The 23,591-nt window shown below is 40.7% G+C and overlaps 1 protein-coding gene across 1 annotated transcript in view; it reads left to right on the forward strand.

Annotated features, from left to right (window-relative positions):
• The window catches only part of LOC122669173 (protein PEP-RELATED DEVELOPMENT ARRESTED 1, chloroplastic), a 28,773-nt gene that overhangs the window by 1,811 nt on the left and 3,371 nt on the right, over positions 1-23,591 (forward strand). The window contains exons 2-5 of the mRNA XM_043865859.1: positions 960-1,115; positions 2,536-2,604; positions 2,718-2,888; positions 22,347-22,490. Of these exons, the coding sequence (XP_043721794.1) occupies positions 960-1,115; positions 2,536-2,604; positions 2,718-2,888; positions 22,347-22,490 (540 nt within the window). The remainder of the gene's footprint in view (positions 1-959; positions 1,116-2,535; positions 2,605-2,717; positions 2,889-22,346; positions 22,491-23,591) is intronic.

The raw sequence follows: 23,591 nt of genomic DNA on the forward strand, positions 1-23,591 counted from the left end.
TCTGTTGTTTGCTTTAGTCAAATATATTATGGTTACAATCTGATTCCGTTTGGGGATATTAAGCTCTCAGTTGCTGGTTAATATTTTCCTTCAAACTAATCACTTATTTTTTGTTGCTCTGTTTCTGAGATTCCTTTCAGCAGTAAGAAACTTCTTGATCTCAGAATCCAACCCTTGGATTAATTGAGATTCTGGGATTCTGTTCTGCTATATAAAACTAGCCTTTGACCAGGTTTTGGGCCAGATTAGGTTCTCTGATCTGCTGCTGTTAAAAATCTCAGATTCTGTTGAAACCTTAATTGCTTAATTCTGGTGGGACTGTTTCAGAACTTCTAATCCATCCATCAGATTTCATTATAAGTCTGCACAACTGTGAATCCAGTTGAAAGCCAGCTTCGACCTGAGAATTACTTGCATCTGATCTGTTGATTGATTGCTCTTAATTTTCTCCTTAATTACGATCCCTAATCTGTAGTTGCTTTAAAACCCCGTAAGTTCTGTTTAATGATTGTTTAACCTTAATTACCTTGACTACAAAACCTTTACTCCATTATCAAGTCTTGATGAGTACCCTGAGTTAATTATTTATATAGCAGTGGTAACAACTCCCTCCCTCTTACAGTTTCTTTTAATCTTTTAGTTTCAAAGTCAAAATATTTCCAGCTTTATATGTTCTATAGATTATTAAAGTCGTCAGTGTTTGTTTATTTTTTTTTTATGTGCTTGATATGTTGATGTGAATTAGTAACTTTCCAAGTTATATTTGCGTTCGGTTAGTGCCCAACCATTGCTTCAGAAAGCTTATTCCTAAGAAAATTTTCATATTATAGCCATTTTGTATTGTTGAGTGTTTTTGTTCAAGGGTTCAATATTCTTATCAAGGGCCGTATGCTGTTGGTCGTAGATAAATGTAACCACAGTTTTTGCATCATTTAATTGTTTTGTATACATAAGTGCAGTTGGAGGATATGAGCATGGATGAAGCATCGGAGGAGGCTGCAGTGGAGTTAGTTTCACAAGGGGTAATTGGAAAGAGAGTTGAAGAGATGGAGTCTGGGTTTATGATGGCCCTTGATTACATGATCCAACTTGCTGAAAAGGACAATGACACTCAAGTACTAATTTTGATTGCTTGTTTTGATACCTGTACTTTTGAGAATATCTATTATGTTCTTATATTGATTATATTTCTATATTCTCTTAATTGCTAACTGTGATAATCCTTGAACGTTGTCTGTTTCATTTTTGTGTTTATGTTGCATTGCAGCTGAAGGCAGTTAATGTTGCCCCTTGATGCTTACCAGATTGGACCAACTTGTTTCTGGTTAATTGACTCTTTTAATAATAATTGCGAGGCAGACTTTTTTTAGGTTGTTATACCTTTGATATCCTTCTACAGCATTTTTTTCTTGCTGAATTGAAGTTGGCTATTTAGAGTTTCCTATAAAGTAAGCAACCAGATAAATTTAAATGTTCAAGGTTTCCAGTTATTATTTTGTCATCAGGGTGATTTGTCAGGGCCAGTACAGAAATCTGAGTCTAAAGGGCAATGTTCTGGTTTCCTATCTTTCAACTTTCAGAGCCATAGGGAGCTCTTGCTGCCATGACTTGTGAAATCATGCAATTTTCGGTACCTGTTTTTCATAGAAAACTTTAGGCATTAGTTTCGATAACAATTTCTGGTTTGCAATAGAAAGGGATGAGTACATGCAAAAATAAATTAGAAATTTCTGATAGAATTTCTCCAAGGTCCATGTTAAGCAAGTAGTACTCAAGTCAAGGTTAGTTACATTTATTTTGATGATATGGAGCAGTAACAAATTATAATGCACGGGTATGATCCGTTGACATCGATATGAATGTCAGGCATATCAACTTCCTGAAAATTAGGAAAAGATAGGTGGCTATATATATGTGTGTGTGTGTGTTTAATGCTTACAACTTGACATCGTTAATCTCTCCAAACTAGAACATTCTAAGATCCTGCTCAAGTTTGGAAGGATCACAACTTTGCAGAGCCTTTATAAACATTTTTATCTTAGTTATATTGTCATATAGATTGAAAACCAAGTTAATGGCAAGTGAAACCAAGGGCTACAAATTCAGTTAGTGAAGCAAATCAATGGAATGGCATCTAACAGAAATTGATGACAGAAGCAAACATCAAATGCGGACCTCATGAATGCATACTATCAAAAAATGACATTTGTAAAGTATCTTTATGGAGGAGATGGATAGGCCTGTTGAAATGAATGTTTAGTCATGTGCATTTGAACCTCTAATGATACACGAGAGAAACGTTTGATGCGGGAATTGCCTACAAATTCTAGATGCTTGATCCATGCTTTATCTTGTTGGTTTTTCTCTTGGGCTTTATGTTTAGTACTTCTTTTTTACATATGAGCAAGCTAGATTAGGCTGTCTGTTCTGTCCCGTGCTTCTTTGGATTCCTGTTATGACATTTAGCATTGTCACGATCTTAACATATATGTGGATTTGAATGTTTATATTCAATTTTCATTGGTTTCTGTACAGCGCAAGTCACTCTTGGAGGTGATCAAGGAGACGGTGTTGTCTCATCTAACAAAAAAGTGCCCTCCACATGTGAGGCTTCCTTCTTCCAGCATTAATGACTGAAATACTTCTAGCTTCAAGGAACTTCAATCCATGATCTAGTACTGTGAATCAGGTGATTTAGTTCTTATTTTGGTTTCTAGGTTCAAGTCATTGGCCTGCTCTGTCAGACTCCCCAGAAAGAAAGCAGACATGAATTACTTCGTCGAGTAGCTGCAGGTGGAGGTGTCTTTAAAAGTGAGAAAGGCACAAAAGTTCATCTTCCAGGGGCAAATTTAAATGATATAGCAAACCAGGCTGATGATCTTTTAGAGGTGAATGGTGAAAAGTATTAGCTAGCTTCCATTTTAATCTTTTAGATCTGGAACTGTTTGATTATGCCTTTTGTATTCTGATATGTATTATGCATCTTCGAGTCATCCATTGCATGATTAATGAAATGAATGCTTCTTTTATTTATTTAATTTTTAAAAAAAATTCTGATTATCTGTTTCGCTTTTTCTTGCTTCGAAACTGTTTGAGTGAATAATTCGTCACTACGAGATGGAATCATTAAGAACAAAAATTGATGGCAAGTTCTTTTGGAAACTGGGCTTTCGGTTGCAGTATATCAAGAAGTTGGATCACAGAATTGATTCCTTTGCATGCCATTTTCTTTCCTTTCCCCCTCAAGTGCCTGGATATTGGCATTATTGCAATAGGTGTCAACTAAATTAGGATAGTGTGTTTATAAAGTTCTCTTTATTTTGACTTGGTATTGGTTAGGATTAGGTAAAAACTATAGGGAGTTTATTTGGTTGATTTAGAAATTCCTGAGTTGTTTTTAAAAGTATGCTTAAGTCTTCCCATAGATATAAATTGGATTGGGGCAGTTCTCTCTTTCTTCTCTGATCTGGCTGTTACTTAGAACCATAAATCTGTAGTGAAACTGAACCCATCCATCTCCTGCTGTTTTTGAAATCAGTGATTGGTCTTGTGAATTTTTGGCTAATACAACAACAACAACAATGACAACATAGCCTTATCCCAACTATATGGGGTCGGCTACATGGATCCTTGAAGAGACAGTAGAATAATAATAAAGAAGTAAAGGGGGGTGGGGCATACAACATCGACACAAACTCTAGGGCATCAACCATAGCTACGTACCGCTTCTTAACTGCCCAACATTCTGCTCTAGGCCTCGAAATGGAGTGTAATACAAAAAAAAGCCTCACATCATCATAGTCCAACTAAATGGGGTCGATTGCATGGATCTTTGTTCTCCAATCAGCTCTATTTGAGGTCATATTAGGAACAAGGCCTAAGCTAAGCATGTGTTTCTTCACCACTTCTCCTATGGTTGTCTTAGGCCTGGCCCTGGTTCTTTTGATTCCCTCAATCTGGATTAGGTCACTCCTCCGAACTGGGGCATCTGAAGGCCTCCATTGAACATGTTCATACCACTTCAAACGACTCTCTCTAAGTTTATCAACTATCAGAGCTACTCCCAAGTCCCAACCCAGCTCTAATATGGTCATTCCTTACTTTATCCTTCCTAGTTTTCCCACACATCCATCTTAACATCCTCATCTTTGCAACACCAAGTTTATTTATATGACACTTCTTCACAGCCTAACATTCCTCCCCTTGCATCATAGCTGGTCTAATGACAGTCCTATAAAATTTTCCTTTAATCTTTAAAGGGATACGCCGATCACACAGAACTCCAGTTGCACCTCTCCACTTCATCCACTCCATTTTAATCCCTTGGGCAACATCGTCATCTATGTCGCCCTCCTTGTTTACAATTGATCCCAAATATCGTAAGTGATCACTTTGCGGGATCTCCCTCTCAGCAATATTTGCCACTTCATTATCCATCCCAGAGCTGCTAAAGTCACACACCATATGTTCGGTCTTAGTTCTACTTATCTTCAGACCTTTTGATTCCAAGTCTGTTCTTCATAGTTCCACTTTGGCGTTAATCCCTGCTTTTGTCTCATCTACCAAAACAATGTCATCTGCAAATATCATACACCATGGAACCTCATCTTGTATGCCTTTGGTTAAGTCGTCCATGATAAGCGCAAACAGATAAGGGCTTAAGGCTGATCCTTGGGTAACCCAATTAAGATTTGGGAATTCACTACCTTGGCCCCCTGTCATTCTAGCGCTAGTCACCACATCAGCATACATATCTTTATGTCTACGTATTTAAGGACAAACATCCTTGTCGATAACCTTGTGAAGGGAAGTGCTGTGAGACTCTTTGAGTCCAGTGGTGATCCTTTCCCACGGTCATCCTGCTGTTTCTTACCTTCTTGATAAAGTTTTTGGTTTCCCTTTCGTTAATACCTGAGAATGTATTATTAACCTAAAAGGAGCAAAACCAATGCAATAGTTATTGTTGTTGAACTTTGGTCGTCACTGGGGGGGGGGGGTGGTGAATCAATGATTCTTTTAAAATCTCTTTTTAATTGCCCAACTGTCACTGAAGGTCTGCCTTGGCTCACAAAAATCACTGCCCAAAGCCTAACTTCCCATTGTTATTTTTAAGTATGCAATTCAGTGACACACAGTCATATAACACACCTTGCCTCTCAACCACAGGAATTCACAACCACATGGCAAGGTCTACCCGGTGTGCATGACCATCCTGCAAAAATGACACTTCATATATCCACACATGCAATCCATAAGCAACCACCCACAACACAGGATTTTTACGTGGTTCGGCAGTGTGCCTACATCCACAGAGCAATGCTCTAAATGGGCTTCTATATGCTCAATACAAATATGCTGCAACACCCACTGCAGGGAGCACCAATTCCAGAATTACACGACACCTACTGTGGGGGAGCACCAACCCCTAGCTTTAGGTAGCACTCACTACCAAGGAACTCTAATCCCTCTGTCCAGAACCTGCTGGACAAGTCCAGAAATACAGAAATAATGGGCTTATGGAATGCCCCAATTACAAGCACAAATCTATTACAAATCTCACCCACATATAACACAAATATTCACTTTATCAAACACCAAGCCTACAGTGAATACAATACAAAAGGGGATTTGCTACAAGGGTTACCTACAACTCTGGTAACCTCTGGAGAAAGCTGCAGACCGGACCTCTCCACTTTTTGAAGTCTTCTCTGATGTCTGCCTTCCTGCCTTCCTTCCTTCCTTGCTCTTCTTCTTTCTTCTCAATCTTCTCAAACCGTAGCTTGGTCTTCAATGCATTCTTCAACCATCTCTTTGGAGCCTTCAATAGAAGCTTTAATGCCTAATGGAGATTGGTAGCATGGGCTTTTCACTGCCATATCTCTCTCGTCTGATGTCGGATTAATCCGATTCTTTTGGCGTTGGAAAGAAGACTTGAAGACGTACAACTCTTATGTTTTGAGTTTCAACACAGGTAGAGTGCAAGACATTGGAAAATGGACTGGCAGTCACTGTATGTGCAAAATGGGTGTTCAAGAGATCATGCACTGCATCTACGTTCGAGATCATAACTTCCTTGTCCAAACTTCGATCGACCCAATTCTTGAGGCATTGTAAAGCTTACTCATAGAGATATAGTCTTTAGTTTTGAGCTTCAACCCAGAATTAATGGAAGGATTTCAATGATAGCTCTGAAGTTGCCGGATGTGCAAAAACAGTGTTCTGAACCACTGTGTCGTCTCCACTGTCCAGGCCATAACTGATTCATCAGAACTCGGATTGGCATGATTTTTGAAGCATTGTAAAGCTAACTCAGAGATGAACAATTCCCTCGTTTATGGCTTCTAAAAAATCCAAGTGGAGAAACACTCAACACTTCCAATCTTCCATGAAGTTGCTGCACGGTGTAGAAACATCATTCTAGAAATCATGCATGTCAACTGCATTCGAGAGATCATAACTCCCTCATCCGAACTCGGATTGACTCACTTCTTGAAGCGTTGGAAGGCTAACTCACAGGGCAAGAGTCTTTTAGTTTGGAGCATTAACTGATTCTGCCTCAAAGATAGCTCAAAACTCTCATGAAGGTCTGCACCATGCAAAATGCCACTACAAATCACTGCACTTTAGCGTCAAGCTTTCCCTCATGCCAACTATCATAGCAATCATGTTCACAGAAGCTCCACATCATCACCATGCATCCCAGAGGCTCTCATAACTTCTTCCAAAGCATAGAGCACTACACTAGCCACCTCATCATACCATATCGGCACACAATGCAAGGTTAACTGCTCACAAAAAACGCCTGCTGTCAATGTTCCTGCCGAACTCCAATTGAGCTCAATGGTCTTCACAATTGTTAAGATATGTAACACGATAGGAGGAGTCCCCCCATCGTGATTTCCTTTATTTCTTTATGTCTTTAATTTTTAGTTTCCTAGTCTAAGTAAGTTTCCTGTTTAGGCTTTAGGCTTAACTAGGTAAGAGTTATATTCCTTTTGTAATTCTGTTTTGACTTTAATATAGATATATGTTGGCTGGTACGATAGAACATACAATCTATCACACAGACCTTTTCTCCCATTGTTCTATCTTCTTCTCCCTTAATCTGTTTATATCTTCTCTCTTCTCTTTACTAGGCATTGGTTACAGGTTCTGGGATTCTTTACATGGTATCAGAGCTTTAACTTTAACCAGTACCTGATTCTCTCCTTGGTTTGCAGAGAGTTGTTTTAGTTTCTGGGTTGAAGAAGGAAACCAAGAAGGAAACCCAAGTTCATAAAAGTAGAACTAGGGTTTAGTTTCAGTTTCAATGGGTTTCGTATGAGTTTCGATGAGTTTCATATGGGTTTCGTATGCTGAAGACGGAAGTATAGTATGATGAATCATACATGTTTGGTTCGAAGGTTTGCTGGCAGTGGTTGTTTATTCTTTCGTATGGGTTGTCTGGTTTCTGGTCTCAATTTTGGGGTTCTGAAATTGCTGAATATCGTAGTCGATTGCTGTTGGAGCTTTTCTGTTGCTGAAACCCCTTCTGTTTGATGTTGAATGGTTCATTGGTTCTTCAATTATGGCTGCCGCTGCTATGGTTTCTGATATTTGCTGGTTCGAAGGTTTGGTCGATGGATTATATGCTGTCTCATGGAGTTGATGGCTGCTCCTGCTTTTTGTTTGCTGATCTGGTTGCGAAGAAGTTGATGATGATCCCTTGGTTCTCGGGAACATAGGTTGAAGACAACCTGTTTTTTCGCTGCGTATAGTTGATGCTGGTTGCAAACTATCAGGAAGTTTTCAGTGGTTGTTACAGGTCCAGGTCACCGTTGCCTCCTCTTTCTAGTTTTCGGTTGCAGTAGCCGTGGTTTTCTTCTCGTTGCGTGAAGGTCTCAATCTCCCTGGTTCTCGCTCCAGTTGGTTTCATGAGGAAGAAAACTTCCTCTAAAATTGCTAGAATACGATGAGTGCTTTCCATATTCTTTGTCCTTTATTTCATTATTTGAATTTTTCATTTATGACCCTCTCATTAGCACTAAGTCCCTCATGTCCTTATTTTACTTCTCATTCAAAGATTACCCTTTTGCCTTGGGTGGTATTTATAATTAGATTTCATCTAAATTACAGCTATGCCATATTTTTTTCTTTCTACTTTGTGTTATTTACCATTTTGATGACAACCAAGGTTTTAAGTATCCAAATGTATCTGCCGATACAAACCGTTATGTATCATATCTTTAAGGTGCCGATATGATATGACAACCGATACGATACTCAAACAAAGTATCGATTGTATTGGGTCAATACGTGGTCAATGTGTATCGATATGCTAGATACGTCCCTTATACACTGTATAACATGATCCATGACTGCAAAACACTTACCGAGAGCTCCTATAAGCATAGTTGTCAATGCGTCACCTAAGTTACCACCTTGGCATCCAAGCACCTTAACAAATAATATCACCTTGCTCGCCTTGCATCCAGGCCCCCTCTAACGCCTTGGGTCGCCTAAACGCCGTGACAACTATGCCTATAAGGCATTCTGATCGATTTTGTTTTGGCGAAATCAACTTGATTTCTTGCTTCTATTAGCAAAAGCGACTCTAGTAATGTTGATTTCATCATTTGGTGATTAAGCATCCAGCAATCATGGATCGAAATTAGATTAGTGGAAGAACAGTTTTCTCTTGAAACTTTGAATTTTTTGCTCACATATTGATTTTTTGTGTCTCTTTTTTTTTCTTCAATAGATCACTAGATTAGTGGAAAAAAAAACTGAATGATTGTATCAAATGTGTGCATCTAAATCGTAAATCTTCCCCAAACTGAAAATAATTTTTTTTTGGGGGCATTAGTACTTGTACGAAACCTCGTCCCTTATATATAATCAATTGAAAATGCACTTTTCTCGTTGTACTTAGTTCTCTTTGTATATAATATATTTTACATATTACTTATTGTTAGCAGAACAATTTAGGATGCAATGTATACCCTCATCCAAGATACTAATATTATAATCTTATTCTTACACCACGTAGATGGAGCTGAAGTCTATGCCCGTGAGCTATTCGCTATGGTCATCAAACCAACCTACAAGATCATTGACCAGTTCACGGGGTTGACTGTCGAGGATAGATTCCTCAACCGGGATTGGGGAAAGTTCGTCGACGATGATTTCATTGATTACCCTCGTAGTACCAGGCCCATGAGCGAAGAGCATTGAAGGGAGAACCCCATCTCCTGTAGCATCGTCAAGCGGTGCATCTGTGAGGTGTGTATTGAGAAGAGGCTACTATTCGGTGGCCCGAGGTTAAGCCTTGACGAGGAATGAGGTTATACTCGGGGTAAGTTTCTAACCCTAATTGCTACTAGTTCACACTCCCCTCGAAGTCCCCGGAGTGCGGGCCAAGGCCCGAGGAACGTTTCCATATTGTTTGGCCTTTTCTGCAGGAACGGATCCATGAACAGATCCACTGCTGGTGAGTCCATTCGAAGATCCATTCGTGCTGTCAAGCCCTTTTGTGAAGGAATCCTTGTGGGACCCACATACCTCGTGTCCCGGACATCATTATCGTGTTCTCGGGCATGGTGGACCCCATCCCCATCTTTCCTTTATCTTGGTGGACCATGTAGATGTGCTCCACATGGCTCAACTATACTTTAATGGGTTTTGGGGCTTTGGTATATCAACCAAACATGCCCTAAGGCCATTTTAGTTTTATAAAATCTAAAGCTCTCAACTCTTTCTCCTCTTTTACAAATCAAAACCGTGGAGAGTGAGAGGAAGAAGAAAGGAAGAAAGAGAAGGAAGTAGAGAAGGAAGAAGAAGGGAGGAGTTGGAGCTCATTCATTGGGGTTCTTCCTCTAGTCTTAGGTAAGCTTTGTACGTTTCTCTCTCTCTCTCTCACCATCTATTTTGGGTTTTGGGGATTCTCTAAGGGATGGGTTTGACCTAGAGTTCCACTTGGAACCCAAGGTATGATCTTGGTAGGATGTTGGACCCCATTGTATGGTTGTGCCAGGGTCATTTATCCAAAAACCTAGAATTTGATCATTGGGGATTCAATCCCTTGAGCCCCCTAAAACCAATGAGTTGATGTTAATAACATGGCCCTAGGAGACCTTAAGGTACCCTCCCCTAAGCATTAAAACTATAAAATCCACGAGGATTGAGGCTGGGGAAGTAATAACTTGAAGAATCTCTGTTTTATCTCACACGGATACACAACCGGACCCAAGAATCGGGAGTCCGTTCGAGGATCCATTTGATGACTTTGTGGCATGTCGCGAACGGATCCACGACTGGACCCACCGGTCTGCCTACCATTTGAGGATCCGTTCCAAGTATTGTGGCTACTGCCACTTTTGTCTGCGAATGGATCCACGACTGGACTCAATAGTCTGCCTATCGTTTCGAGGATCCGTTCGTACTCTGTTTTGCTGTTCTAAAAGATAAACTTTGGGGACCCTCTATGGGGCCCTCCTACACTGCCTAACACTTATGTTCACGTGCTCCTAGGCTACCAACCAACTATGGGGAAGTGTGTATCACGTCGATTGGTAATGAACACTACAAACGATATACGGATTATTGGTGAGTGGGTTTGGGTGAATTCTTGGGATTGAATATATCTGGACATATAAATTACTATATTGCATTTCATCGCATCATTATCAAGCATGTTGCATACTTGCATTCTATAACTTGATTGTTGAGTTGTTATGTGCATTATTGTGGATTGTGTTTCATTGCTTATATCGGGTTATGGTGACGGAATGTGCTGGTATCGGAACCCCAAGGATGTATGAATTGCTATTGCATGTCATGTTGATCTGTATGCGCCGTGTTGTGCTAGTCCTCAGGTGCTAGATGGAATGAGACGTTGATGCACCCGGAATACCTCTCGACACGATAAGATTCATGTAGTTTTATTGCGGTTAGGTTTTCGTTCCCTATGCTACGACCTTTACCAACAGAGGTTCAGGTGTTGGGTTACCAGGGCTCCTTGTGTGCCTGAGGAGTGATACGAGGCCAAGTCAAGGATGATCACTGGTTATCGGGGTCTGCCTCTGGGTAGCCTGGGGCTTCGACTGGCGCGGGCCCCAAGGTAACAATTGAGGTTTCACTGTGGGGATGATGTAAGTGAACTACGATGTCTCCCGAGTTGTTACAGTAGTATATGCCTAGTGACCTAGATTGTGTGTTAGGTGAAAAATTAGTAATAATTGCATGTACCATGGACTATATGTGAATTGTTGTGTGTGTGCATCCCCATCCCCTCACTGGGCTTAGTGGAGCCTACCCCTCTTTGCGCAACCTTTTTAGATGTGTGCAAGTGATGCTTTGAGGATGCTCTTTTGTTGGTCATGATCCGTTCGGATTCGGTGACCTAGAATTCTGATGCTGGATGTACATTCAAGGACTGTGCCAAAGGGGCACCTGGATCGGGATTCTTTTTCCTTTTGTTTCTTTTAAGTTTCATCAATTGTATTGTATAAACTTTGTAATATTACTGGCCTGTTTTTAGTTTTTAATTAATCTATTAGGATAAAATGTAATACATTGAATTATTTATCACGTAGACTTTGAACCCTTTGTGTTATTTTAAACGCTTCTGCACTCTTGTTTCTACATTTGCTTTTATTGTAAATGTGTTTCTTTTCGCACTCTGATGTACATATGATTTTGTATTGGGATGATTGTGATTTAAGCCACTACATCGAGATCCTGGTGGTGGTTTAGGATGACAGGTGTTCTCCTAGTCATACCAAAACCCCAGGGTGGAGGGTTGGGGTGTGACATGCAATGCTTGAATGATTAATGTGATCATTACAAATAAGCCCCCTCATAGCCGACTCTACTAGTTATAGTGGGAAAAAGCCCAAAATACCCTTTCGGGTTACATTACTCAACACTGCCCCTCAAGTTGGTGCATAGATATCACACATGCCCAACTTGACCAAATTAGGATGAAACATTTTTCCACTCAATCCTTCAGTGAAGAAGACATCAACAAGCTGATCACTTGACTTCACAAAAGATATGCAAATCTGTCCACTTTCTAACTTTTCCTTGATGAAGTGTTTATCAATTTCCACGTGTTTGGTACGGTCATGCTGCACTGGATTGTGGGCAATGCTAATTGCTGCTTTGTTGTCATAGTACAACATCATTGGACGATGAACAGAACTACTAAGATCTTGAAGTAAACTTTGAAGCCATAATAACTCACAGATTCCTTGGGCCATAGCATAGAACTCTGCTTCAGCATTGGATCTTGCCACAACATTTGATTTCTTACTACGCCATGTGATAAGATTACCTCCTACAAACGTATAATAACCTGAAGTAGATTTCTGATCAGGATTACTACCCCAGTCAACATCAATGTAGGCCTCAATACGAAGATGATCATGCGGAGACAAGAGGATCCCTTTTCCTAGAGCTGACTTTAAGTAATGGAGAATGCGAAGAACAACAACCATATGAGTGGAGTAGGGATCATGCATGAACTAACTGACCAAACTCACTGCAAATGCAATGTCTGGTCTAGTGTGGGAGAGATAGATCAATTTTCCCACCAACCGTTGATAATGTCCCTTATCAACAGGATCACCATCTTTCTCTTTCAGATGAGTAGTAGCTTCCAAAGGAGTATCACAAGGATGACACCCTAACAAACCAGTCTCTTAGAGTAGGTTCAGAACATACTTTCTTTGGGAGAGAAAAATGCCTTTGGAAGAATGGGCAACTTCAATCCCAAGGAAGCACCTTAGCTGTCCTAGATCTTTTATTCCAAATTCTAGTCCCAAGAAAACCTTCAGGTGAGAAATCTCATCAGCATCATTACTGGTCTCAACTATGTCGTCGAAATAGACTATAAGAAGGGTAATCTTATTTCCACAACGCTTGATGAACATGGTGTGATCAACATTACTTTGTTTATACCCTACAAAATTCATGGCTTTATGGAACCTGCCAAACCAAGCTTGAGGGGATTGCTTCAGCCCATATAATACCCGCTTCGGTCTGCAAACCTTCCCATGAGTCTTCTCACATGAAAAACCTAGAGTAATCTCCATATAAACTTCCTCTTCAAGCTCTCCATGAAGAAAGGCATTTTTTACATCCAATTGCTACAAATCCCAACCAGATTGACAGCATGTGACAATAAAACCCGAACAGTGTTCAACTTTGCAACTGGGGCAAAAGTCTCCTGGTAGTCGATCCTATAGGTTTGAGTAAACCCCTTGGCCACAAGTCCTGCCTTGTATCTATCTACTGACCCATCCGTCTTCTGTTTGACTACTAATACCCATTTACATCTGACTGGTTTCTTGCTCGAAGGAAGAACCACTAACTCCCACGTCTCATTTTTGGATAAGGCTTTTTCATCTCTTCCATCATGGTTGCTTTCTACTTTGGATTTGCAATTGCCTCTTGCTACTTCTGTGGAATAGAAACAGTGGAAAGAGAAGACATAAAGGCACGATAGGAAGAAGACAAGGAATCATAAGAAACAACATTGGAGATGGGATGTTGGGTACAAAAACCTAATGCCTTTACGAACAACAATAGGTAATTCAAGAGAAGGATCCTTACCAGATGGAGTAGCAGGCTCTGGATCAAAGGTTTGACGATTGGAGAAGAGGTACAGTAGTGGTGGTAGTCTTAACTTGCTCCTTGTGCTTAGGGATCTAGGTATAGACTTTATCAATAGGAATCTGACTCACAGGTCTATGAACCAATTGCTCCCCCAGAACAGGAACCGAACTAGAGGCTTGAGGAGATGGCTCCCCTTGAATAGGAACCGGTAGTATAGCAGACACATCTTCAAAACCTGAATCATGCTCCCCCTAAAGAGGTGGCTGAGAATAATATGCCAGGGATTCATGGAAGACAATGTCCATAGTGACCAAAGTTAGGTAGGAGGGTGATAACACTTGTATCCTTTTTGGGTAGCTTAGTAGCCGAAAAAGATACACCGAATGCCACGAGGATCAAGCTTGCCATGAGGATGATGGTTACAAGCACAACAAACACAACCAAATATCTTCAGTGGAACAACAAAAGAAGAACCCTGGAGAATGTCGGTAGGTGCATGGACATCAAGAACATGAGTAGGCATGCGGTTTATCAGGTAGGCAACGGTAAGGACAGCATCACTCCAGTATTGAGAAGGAACCTGCCGTGCAAACATAATGGCCCAAGCAACTTCCCAAGTGATGACGATTCTTTCTTTCAGCCACTCCATTCTGGGCAGGAGTTTTGACACAGCTGGTCTGATGAAGTATTCCATTATCGGCCAAATATGTTTGGAACTGACCCTCCATGTATTCACTGCTATTGTCGCTACCCAAAATTTTTAGAGTTGAATTGAATTGGGTCTGAACTATACGATGAAAGAGCTGAAAACATCGAAAAACCTCACACTTGTACTGCACCATATACACACAAGTAGTACGAGTATAACAATCAATAAAAGTAACAAACCACCTATGAACAGAAATGGAAGCACGACGGGTAGGACCCCACACATCAGTATGTACTAAAGCAAAAGGAGGAAACATTTCTTTAATTAAAAGAAAAATAATTGGAACGAGTCTGTTTGGCTAAAACACAAGCCTCACATAAAAACTCATCCAATTTACAATCTTTTACTAACTGAGGAAATAAAAAAGCTAATGTTCAAAGAGGAGGATGGCAGATCAGACGTACCTAATGAGCTGGAGGTGAAGCCAGCGGAAGAGAAGTCTGACTTGTGTCAAGTAAGTAGACACCACCATGTACCTTACCACCCCCAATCGTGGTCCCTTTCACCTGATCCTATATGACACAATGAGAAGGAAAGAAGGTTATTTTGCAGTTTAAATCTTTGGTAAGACTACTAATTGAAAGAAGATTAGTAGAATAAGAGGGAACATGTAAAACAGAAGATAATGTAAAAGTAGAGAGCAACGAATGGAACCCTTTCCAGATATAGGAGAAAGGGAACCATTAGCCACACAAACAGTGTCTTTCCCGAAAGAGGTAGAATACTGGTGAAAAATATGGGAAGAACCAGTCATGTGGTCAGTAGCACCGGAGTCTATAATCTAGGGACTGGAGACAGCCGATGCACAATGACTACCAACTGGAATACCTGAAGCAAAGTGAGAACCAGAAGGGGCAGTAGGTGCAGATGCCGAATCAGGTGGGGAGCTGAAGAGGCCTTTAGCATGCGACAGAAAGCTAGAAGTTCATCCGGAATGAGACCAATGTCTGTAGAAGGGGCAACAACAGTAGTTTCGGTGTGATTAGCCTTGGACTTGGACTTCCCACGTCCTTGTTTCGCCTCAAAGTCAGCAGGTTTCTCATGTAATTTCCAGCAAGTAGCCTTAGTGTGATAGGGATTGTTGTAGTGTTCACATTTTACAGGCTCCTTGGAGGCAGCATTACCACCATCGGTTTTGGTAATGGAAGTAGGGATGGAACCAGCTTGTAAGGCAGATCTATCAATAGTAGTGGTGTGCAACATAGCAGCCCTACGAGTCTCCTCAGTATGAACCAAAGCAAAGGACTTCTCTAATGTAGGGAAAGGAGATCAGCTAAGCACTTGCACACGAACGGGATCATATTCAACATTCAGGCCTGCCAAGAAGTCATAGACACGAATTTTGTCCACGTGTTTGCGATAGGCAGCAATATCAGCTGCAGTGGAAGGCTGAAAATCTGAGTAGTGATCCAATTCCTGCCATAAACTCTTTAGGGCAGCATAGTATTTAGAGACTGACAGTTCCTTCTTTGTGGTGTCATGAACCTTCTTTCGAATCTCATACACCTGAGCATCATTCCCTACCTGTCCATAAGTCTCCTTGGCAGCACTCCATATTTGATGGGTTGTATCCAATAATAAGTAGTTGCTGGAGAGGTCAGGTTGCATAGAGTGCCACAAATAGGACATCACCATAGCATCATTGGAAACCCATCAATCCTGAAGAGGACCAGTTTGAGCTGGCTTTGTGTCACTGGCAATAATATGTCCAATAAGTCCTCGACCAGCAATGGTCAAATAAGTAGATCTGGACCATATTAAGTAGTTTGTTCCATCGAGTTTAATAGGAGCAGCGAAAGGTAAATATTCAGTCCTTGTCTGTCCGTCAATTCCAGAAGTAGTAGTAGTAAGATCTGAACCCGACATACTTGCAAAACAAATCAACAGAACCAGCGAGGGATGGATAACTCAACAGAACCGGCAAGGTGTCGATGCAGTCAGCCAAAAGAAGAACCAGAAAAGGAGATCGATATTTGGAGAAATCGATCCAAGAAGAAGAAGACCTAAATTTTTCAAAAAAACTCAGTAGATGTGGCTGATATTAGGGTCGAGTGCTCCTCTGGTATGGATAGAACTCCCCTCAAAAGATAAGCAAGAGTTAACAACCCTAACCCTAAAATCGATAAATGTTAAGGTTTTTGAAAACCTTGAAAGTTGAGATCGATGTAGGGTAGGGGGCTTCAATTGTTGATGATGACTTGTGATAAATGCTTTCCAAGGCTGCCAGAATGGATCTCCAATACGAACAATCAAGCTCCAGTGGTAATCGAGACTTGATCTTCAAGAAAGAGGAATCTCCAAAAATCGTAGAAGAGAGGGAAGCAGCATCTATCGCAAAAAACTTCTTCATATCATTGACTGATGAGGTAACATGGAGGGCAACAACTAGATCATTCGGTCACCTTCTTAGTGCTGCCCTTTATTAAGGATGGAAAAAACAGGAAAAAAGGAGAATAAGAAGAGACCGAGAGAAAGAGAGAAGATGAAGAGAAGGAAAAACGATGGGGGGGGGGGGATGTTCTGAAACCTAGATCAGATTAGTTATCTTTGATACCATGTTAGCAGAACAATTTAGGATGCAATGTTTGAATGATCAATGTGATCATCAAGCCCTTTTATTTATAACATTCAAAGAATGGACAGGATTACAAATAAGCCCCCTCATAGCCGACTGTACTAGCTATGGGGAAAAAAGCCACCCTTTCGGGTTACATCACTAACACTTATTTATAGTGTTTTATACTTCAAAACTGTATTTTGCATGTATCCTAAGCATTTCCATGCGTATCTTTAGCATATCTCGCATCTCTTTGATACGATACATCTCTTAAAATCACCTTTCCGATACGGAAACTGATACTGATACTTTAAACCTTGTTCGCAACTACACCATTGACCATAGTGTTGTTGCTCTGCTTTGGCCATCTCAAGACCTTCCTGCCCATGCCAGTTCACTGTGCAAGCGCAAGTTGCCAGATGCCACTGCCGTTGCTAACTATCAACCTGATGCAGGCATAGAGGCAGCAGTGGAGGACGTGGAAGTCCAGCTCAACCACCCAAAGATCCTTAGAAGATCTAAGAGAATAAGAGCAACATGGCTAATTAAATTCTGACTGCAATCAAGGATCCTTACTTGATTTGGTATTGATTGCAATCAAGGATTGATTGGTTGATTTGGTATTGATTGCAATTAGGGCTTGATTGGCTAATTTGGTGTTGATTGCAATCAAGGCTTGATTGGCTGATTTGGTGTTGATTGCAATCAAGGCTTGATTGACTGATTTGGTGTTGATTGCAATCAAGGATTGGTTGGCTAATTTACAGTTGATTGCCTTCTAATCCTATCCTTAATTAGTTTTTACCTAATATGCTATATTTTTATTTAGTATGTTCTTATTTTAGTAAAACTCAATCTTAGGCTCAAGGATTGAGATTGGGTTTTAGGAATCTTATAAAAGGATCTAATGTAATCAGGAAAGGCAGGTTTTGAATAATATTGAATTTGACCTCCATTGGAGAGTTTCAGAGGAGCTTGCGAGTTCCAATCTTGTGATTGAGTGTTCTTCTTCCTCCTTGACCCTGCTCGATCCTACCCTTGGCACAAGGCTGCTCCACAACCACCAAGCCTGTCAGCTCAGCTGTCTACTCTTCTCTGCTCTGGCCACCAGAAGACTTTCATGTCTTGCCATAAGCTGACTGCCTTTTCACACCACAACTCAAATCAGCTCTGAAGATTGCTCACCATGCCGAACCAATTGTTCAGCTGCAAAAGCCCAAATGCCACTGCCTCTGCCAACTGTCCAGTGATTCCTGTCATGTCTACCATGTCAACTCACAAGCTGATTGCTCATTGTAGCCTTCAATTGACAACTGCCTACTGTCACTACTGATTGTAGACAACCAATACTTTCATAGGCTTCCAGCTGTGCTAACTCTTCTCATCTTCAGACTGACCATCCATATGCCCGCATCTCAGCTCAACTAAGTGAGTGTGTTGACCATCAAGAATACCAACACAAGCTCACTGCTCAACTGATCTTCTTGGCTGACTGTGTTGACAACAATGACAACAGTGCAATGCAAGCTGTGCTCAACAATTGTTACATCAAATGGAGGAAGAAAATTGAAGCCACAATAGCTCTGTCACGCCACAATCCCAGGATAAGGGAGAAAGCTGCACTCACAGGTGGGATCGTAAGATCTTAAATAAATCATTGCTACATTTTACAAATTCCAATATTAAGTAAGCACATCATACCAGCCTTTATTCATAAATAGTCCATGTCAACCCCAAAATTCATAGAGTTCATAGCAGCGGAATCAAACAAATGGGTCATCGTAAATAATAAAACCTTCCCTTCTTGATGGCATTCTGTGTAGTAAGTACACCCCTGTTGTCCCTTCCCCATATTTACAAACTGAAACATTGTTCTGTACAAATCCCTCATCAAAACATAAGTACAAAAGAGTCAAAACCCAAATGTTCACATGTAAACAAATGGTAGTCTCCCGTGTCTGCTCCTCAGTAAACGAACATGCTACCTTCCTCCTCCGAAGGCTCTGTAATAAGAAATTCCATGAGGGGGGGGGGGGGGGAGCTACAACAACCCAATGAGTAAGAATCACTCCAAAACAGTCTTACCATTACACACATTAATACACAATCATAATTTATTCTTATGCAAGTCGTCCATGCATACATGCTCATGCTCATGGTTAATTACACATGAATTATATGCAAATGCATCACACAGTTTCTCATATCGAATCCATACTACATTATGATACCACATCTACACACCCAAGTGGAGTGGACTTCCATCTACCTCTTATATCTCTTCTCTTCACTTTGCCATAACCACACAGTAGTGGAATGGTCTCCAATCTTCACCCTTCTCATCGTTGGTCATACCCACTCATAGGTGGAATGACCTTCGTGTTGAATCTCCATTTCTCCTCCCCCGCTACGTGAGATCAACCCTTCGTATCCTCACTCCTCCTACCCCCGCTAAGTAAGATACGCCACAATCCATCACATTCTCATTCTCATTACCTTTTCTCATTCCCTCACTCCTTCTCCCCCCTCTCCCCTCCCCCCCCGCTAAGTGAGGTTTCCACAACTAATACTCCACACAGTAATTATACATCCATAAAGATATGATATGCAATGATTTATCATGCAACATGATTTACTCCATATTCTATAATAATGCTCACATTCACATCACTACACAATCACACATCAAGTAAAGTACATATCACACAACAAGGAAAGAATGCTTTAAAGAAATTCCCACTCACAGTCACGTGGTAGAATAAGGTGGTTCACACTTGAACACTTGGGTTGTCCAACCGTTCATCATCTCTAGACAAAACATCACCAAACAAGTGTCAAAACATCCTTAGGAACTTTTGGTTCCAACCCTATTGGCTTCTCCTAGCCAAAATATATAAAACAAGAACAACAGGGATAACGGAGTCGCCGGAAGCCTAACCGGAGTCGACGGTTGTATCCCGGTTGTCTCAGTAATCGAAATTAAAAATAGATTCTCTATTCCAGAGGCTACCGGAGGCCTCTGAATGTTTATCCGAATCGCCGGATAACTTAGCTGGCTCGCAGGCTCGCGACTGTGCTCTCTTGGAAGAACGAGAAATCTCACAGAATTTGGGGATTTTTCTAGGTTTTTCACCCCCAAAACCTTAAGAGCGAATCCTAACCTTTTACACATCAAAAGCCACCTAATATAACATTAAGACATTTAATCTACCAAGAGAACACTCATTCTAACTTTGAATCAAAGAAAATCAATCAATAAAACTCATGTTTCACCATTTCTTGGGGAAACTGCAACCCATATTCAAATCTCACGAAAGTACTGTTCATATAGGCTCAATACAGTTTAAACAACATCTAATCATCATCAATAGCATTATCTAAGCCCTATGCTGAAAACCAAACGGATTATAAGAGATTATACCTCAAAACTCCTTTGAAATCTCAAGGTGATTGATGGTGCTAAGGTCCCCTGCACTCCCTAAGCAAATCGGCTTCTCTTTGTCAAATCTCTCTTAAAACTTCAAGTTCTTCAATGGATTCATGACTGGATAAAGCTGTTCTTTCATTCTTCCTCCTCTTCTCTCTTCACTCATTTCCTAATTAGGTAAAGTGCTGAGATATTTTTCCAGTCAAATGACTAACACAACCCTTTTATGCCTGGGTCATTTCTGGCCTCTCTAGACTATTAGGGTTTACTTGGCCTAGCCCAAAGGTTCACCTTTAGCCCTCTTGGGATTAGCCCCTTATATAGTATGTGCCTAATATCCAATACAAAAGTATAAATACACCTGCCCATAGGATAAAAATAACTTTGTTACGTAGCTATGGTATATAACACTCACATAAATATCATAATGACAAGGTTTAGATCACAAATAATAATAGTAGTAATGATACCCAAAACCTAGACATGCCGAAAAGTCTATGGTCTCATCCGGAATTATGAAACTGCCATTCCCCCATCTAAACATTTAAAAGAAAATGATGACTATGGTCAATAATGATGCTTACCATAACCTTTGAGACTTCTCACACTCCCACGGCCGTCGCAAAGGAATGACTTCCAGACACTCTTGAATCCTACAAGGCATTAAAATTCTATAGTTAGAAACCGGGGTACTACAAGCTCAACCGTGTGAGATTGGAAAAAGAATTGCCATACTCTTTGCTAAAACAGCCATTACAAATTGTTATAGTTCTTCCCCTTAAAAGAGTGTCATGGACAATCTCATGGCCAATTCAATGTTATCATACTGATAATAAAATTTTTCTGTCATTCCTCTCAAAGGAACCAGCATGTTGCATGAGGGAAAATTATCACCTCCAGTTTGCTGACCGGCCCAGTTCCCCAGTTCCTCTAATAGGGGGATGGTGGACCCCACCCGGGCAGGGTGTTTGGGCATGGGTAGAGAGGTCATTTCAGCCCCCCTTTGTTAGAGGAACTGGGGAACTGGGCCGGTCAGCAAACTGGAGGTGATAAAGATCCGTTGCATGAGGTTTCATCTTGGGTATAATTTCATCCTCCAGTTGAGCAGTCAGTACCTGAGAATTCACCCGGAAATGTTCTATCAAAAAATGCAGTCAAAGAGCTGTACACGACCTTATAATGTGATAGGAAGGAAAAGATAGACTTAGCTATTTCTAGGCTCTGTCTACACGCCGAATAATGAGGTATATCTTGTGCCTGCATGTTAAGTGATCAAGTGTAATTTATTACCAAGCAAAGTTTTCCAAAAACATTGCTTCCTTGGTGGGAGGCATAGGTTCGCAAATAAACTTTCTGCAAATGGAAAGTAGAAATGGGAAGCAGTTGAATTCCTTGTTGTAAGTGGAGGTTGCTAAATAAATTTTCACAAATGGACGATTGTAAATGGGAAGCTGTCGAATTCCAGTTTATGTTGAAACCTAGCAAAACTTGAAATAAAGCAGCCTGCATGTTTAGCATCCTCTAAAAATATATTTTGATTCATTGTATTAAAGTCATTAGGTAGCAATGGATGACCTCCCACCCCCTCTTTATTTTTATTGGGGAAGGTGGTAGTGCAATGGCTGCTTTGCCACGTTTAGCACAATTGGCAGTCTATAACTGTCACTGCCAGGCATCCGAATCCGGTCCACGGGTATGCCACATCCTCCTCTATCCAACTGTCATGTTCTAAGCCAAATGGAGTTTGCTGGTGTCAAATTAAAGCTTCAAATGATAACTGAAAAGTCCAATATTGTGTGGGACAAATGGTAGATTTGGCATGTGATATTGTGATCAATCTAGGGGCTTCCTACCTATCTAACAGTTCAGATTGCTACATGTGGCACAGAATGAGACGCCTGGTGCACCATGTCCTGCATTGCGATTTGTGCTATGCTGTTGCCTTTATATTCACTTGATCACATATCTGAAACTGAATTCCATCTAGCCAAAATGATAAATCTTTATTTTTATGTTGTGCTTTTATTCTAATATCATATCTCATTGATACTTTGCAGACAATGGAAACCAGGCCCACTGTTCCTGATCGGAAGCTACTGGCAAGGCTTGTTTTGGTTAGAGAGGAAGCTCGGAATATGATGGGGGGTGGAATATTGGATGAAAGAAATGACCGTGGTCTAAATACTCTCCCTGAAGCAGAGGTCTGTTCATGTTTTAGTTTCTGATACTAGTTATGAGGAAGACGTGCTCCTGTGAAAACAAAACTACTAATTTATTTACTCTGGGATCTACCCATGGCAAATTGCACTCACATGCAGAAGAATTTATACTTTATAAACATTAACTAAAGATAGTGCCTTTCCTTCTACCAAAAAAGAAAAAAAAGATAGTGCCGTTCCTAACATACTCTTGTCCAAAATTTTAACATTTGCCAGATCTATGCTAACCACCTTCAATAGGACAAAATCAACAACAACAACAACAACAACTCAGCCTTATCCCAACTAAATGGTGTTGGCTACATGGATCCTTACCCTTCAATGGGCTCTGGCATCGCTACAAAAATATAACTTAAGCAACATTATGTAAAACACCTTCAACACAACAACAACAACCTTCTTAACCCAACTAAATGGGTTCAGCTACATGTATCCTAGCCATCCAATCGTTTCTATTCAAGGTCATACTCGAAACAAGGCCTAAACTATGCATGTCTTTCCTCACCACTTCTCCTATGGTCATTTAGGCTTGCTTCTAGCTCTTTTAGTTCCCTCAATCTGAATCAAACCACTCCTCCGTACTGAAGTATCCCAAGACCTCCGATGGACATGGCCATGCCACCTCAAACGACTTTCTTGTAGTTTGTCCTGTATCAGGGTGACTCCCAAATCAGCTCTATTACGATCATTCCTTATTTTGTCCTTTGGAGTTTTGCCACATGTCCATCTCAACATCCTCATCTCCGCTACACTTAATTTATCTATATAATGCTTCGTAATTGCCCAACATTCGCTCCATACATCATAGCCTGTCATATGAGTAAGGCTGTACTCAGTGCACAAGGCTCCCACCACTGTGGGGTCTGGGGAGGGTCATAATGTACGCAGCCTTACCCCCACTTTGCGGAGAGGCTGTTTCCAGAGACTCGAACCCGTGACCACTTGGTCACAATGGAGCAACCTTACTGTTGCACCAAGGTCCACCCTAAAAAATTTACCTTACTGTCGTATAAAATTTTCCTTTTAAGATTTAAAGGAATACGTCGATCACACAACACTCTAGACTCACCTCTCCGCTTCATC

Source organism: Telopea speciosissima, chromosome 7, assembly GCF_018873765.1.
Source record: "Telopea speciosissima isolate NSW1024214 ecotype Mountain lineage chromosome 7, Tspe_v1, whole genome shotgun sequence".
In the NCBI taxonomy this organism is placed as follows: domain Eukaryota; kingdom Viridiplantae; phylum Streptophyta; class Magnoliopsida; order Proteales; family Proteaceae; genus Telopea; species Telopea speciosissima.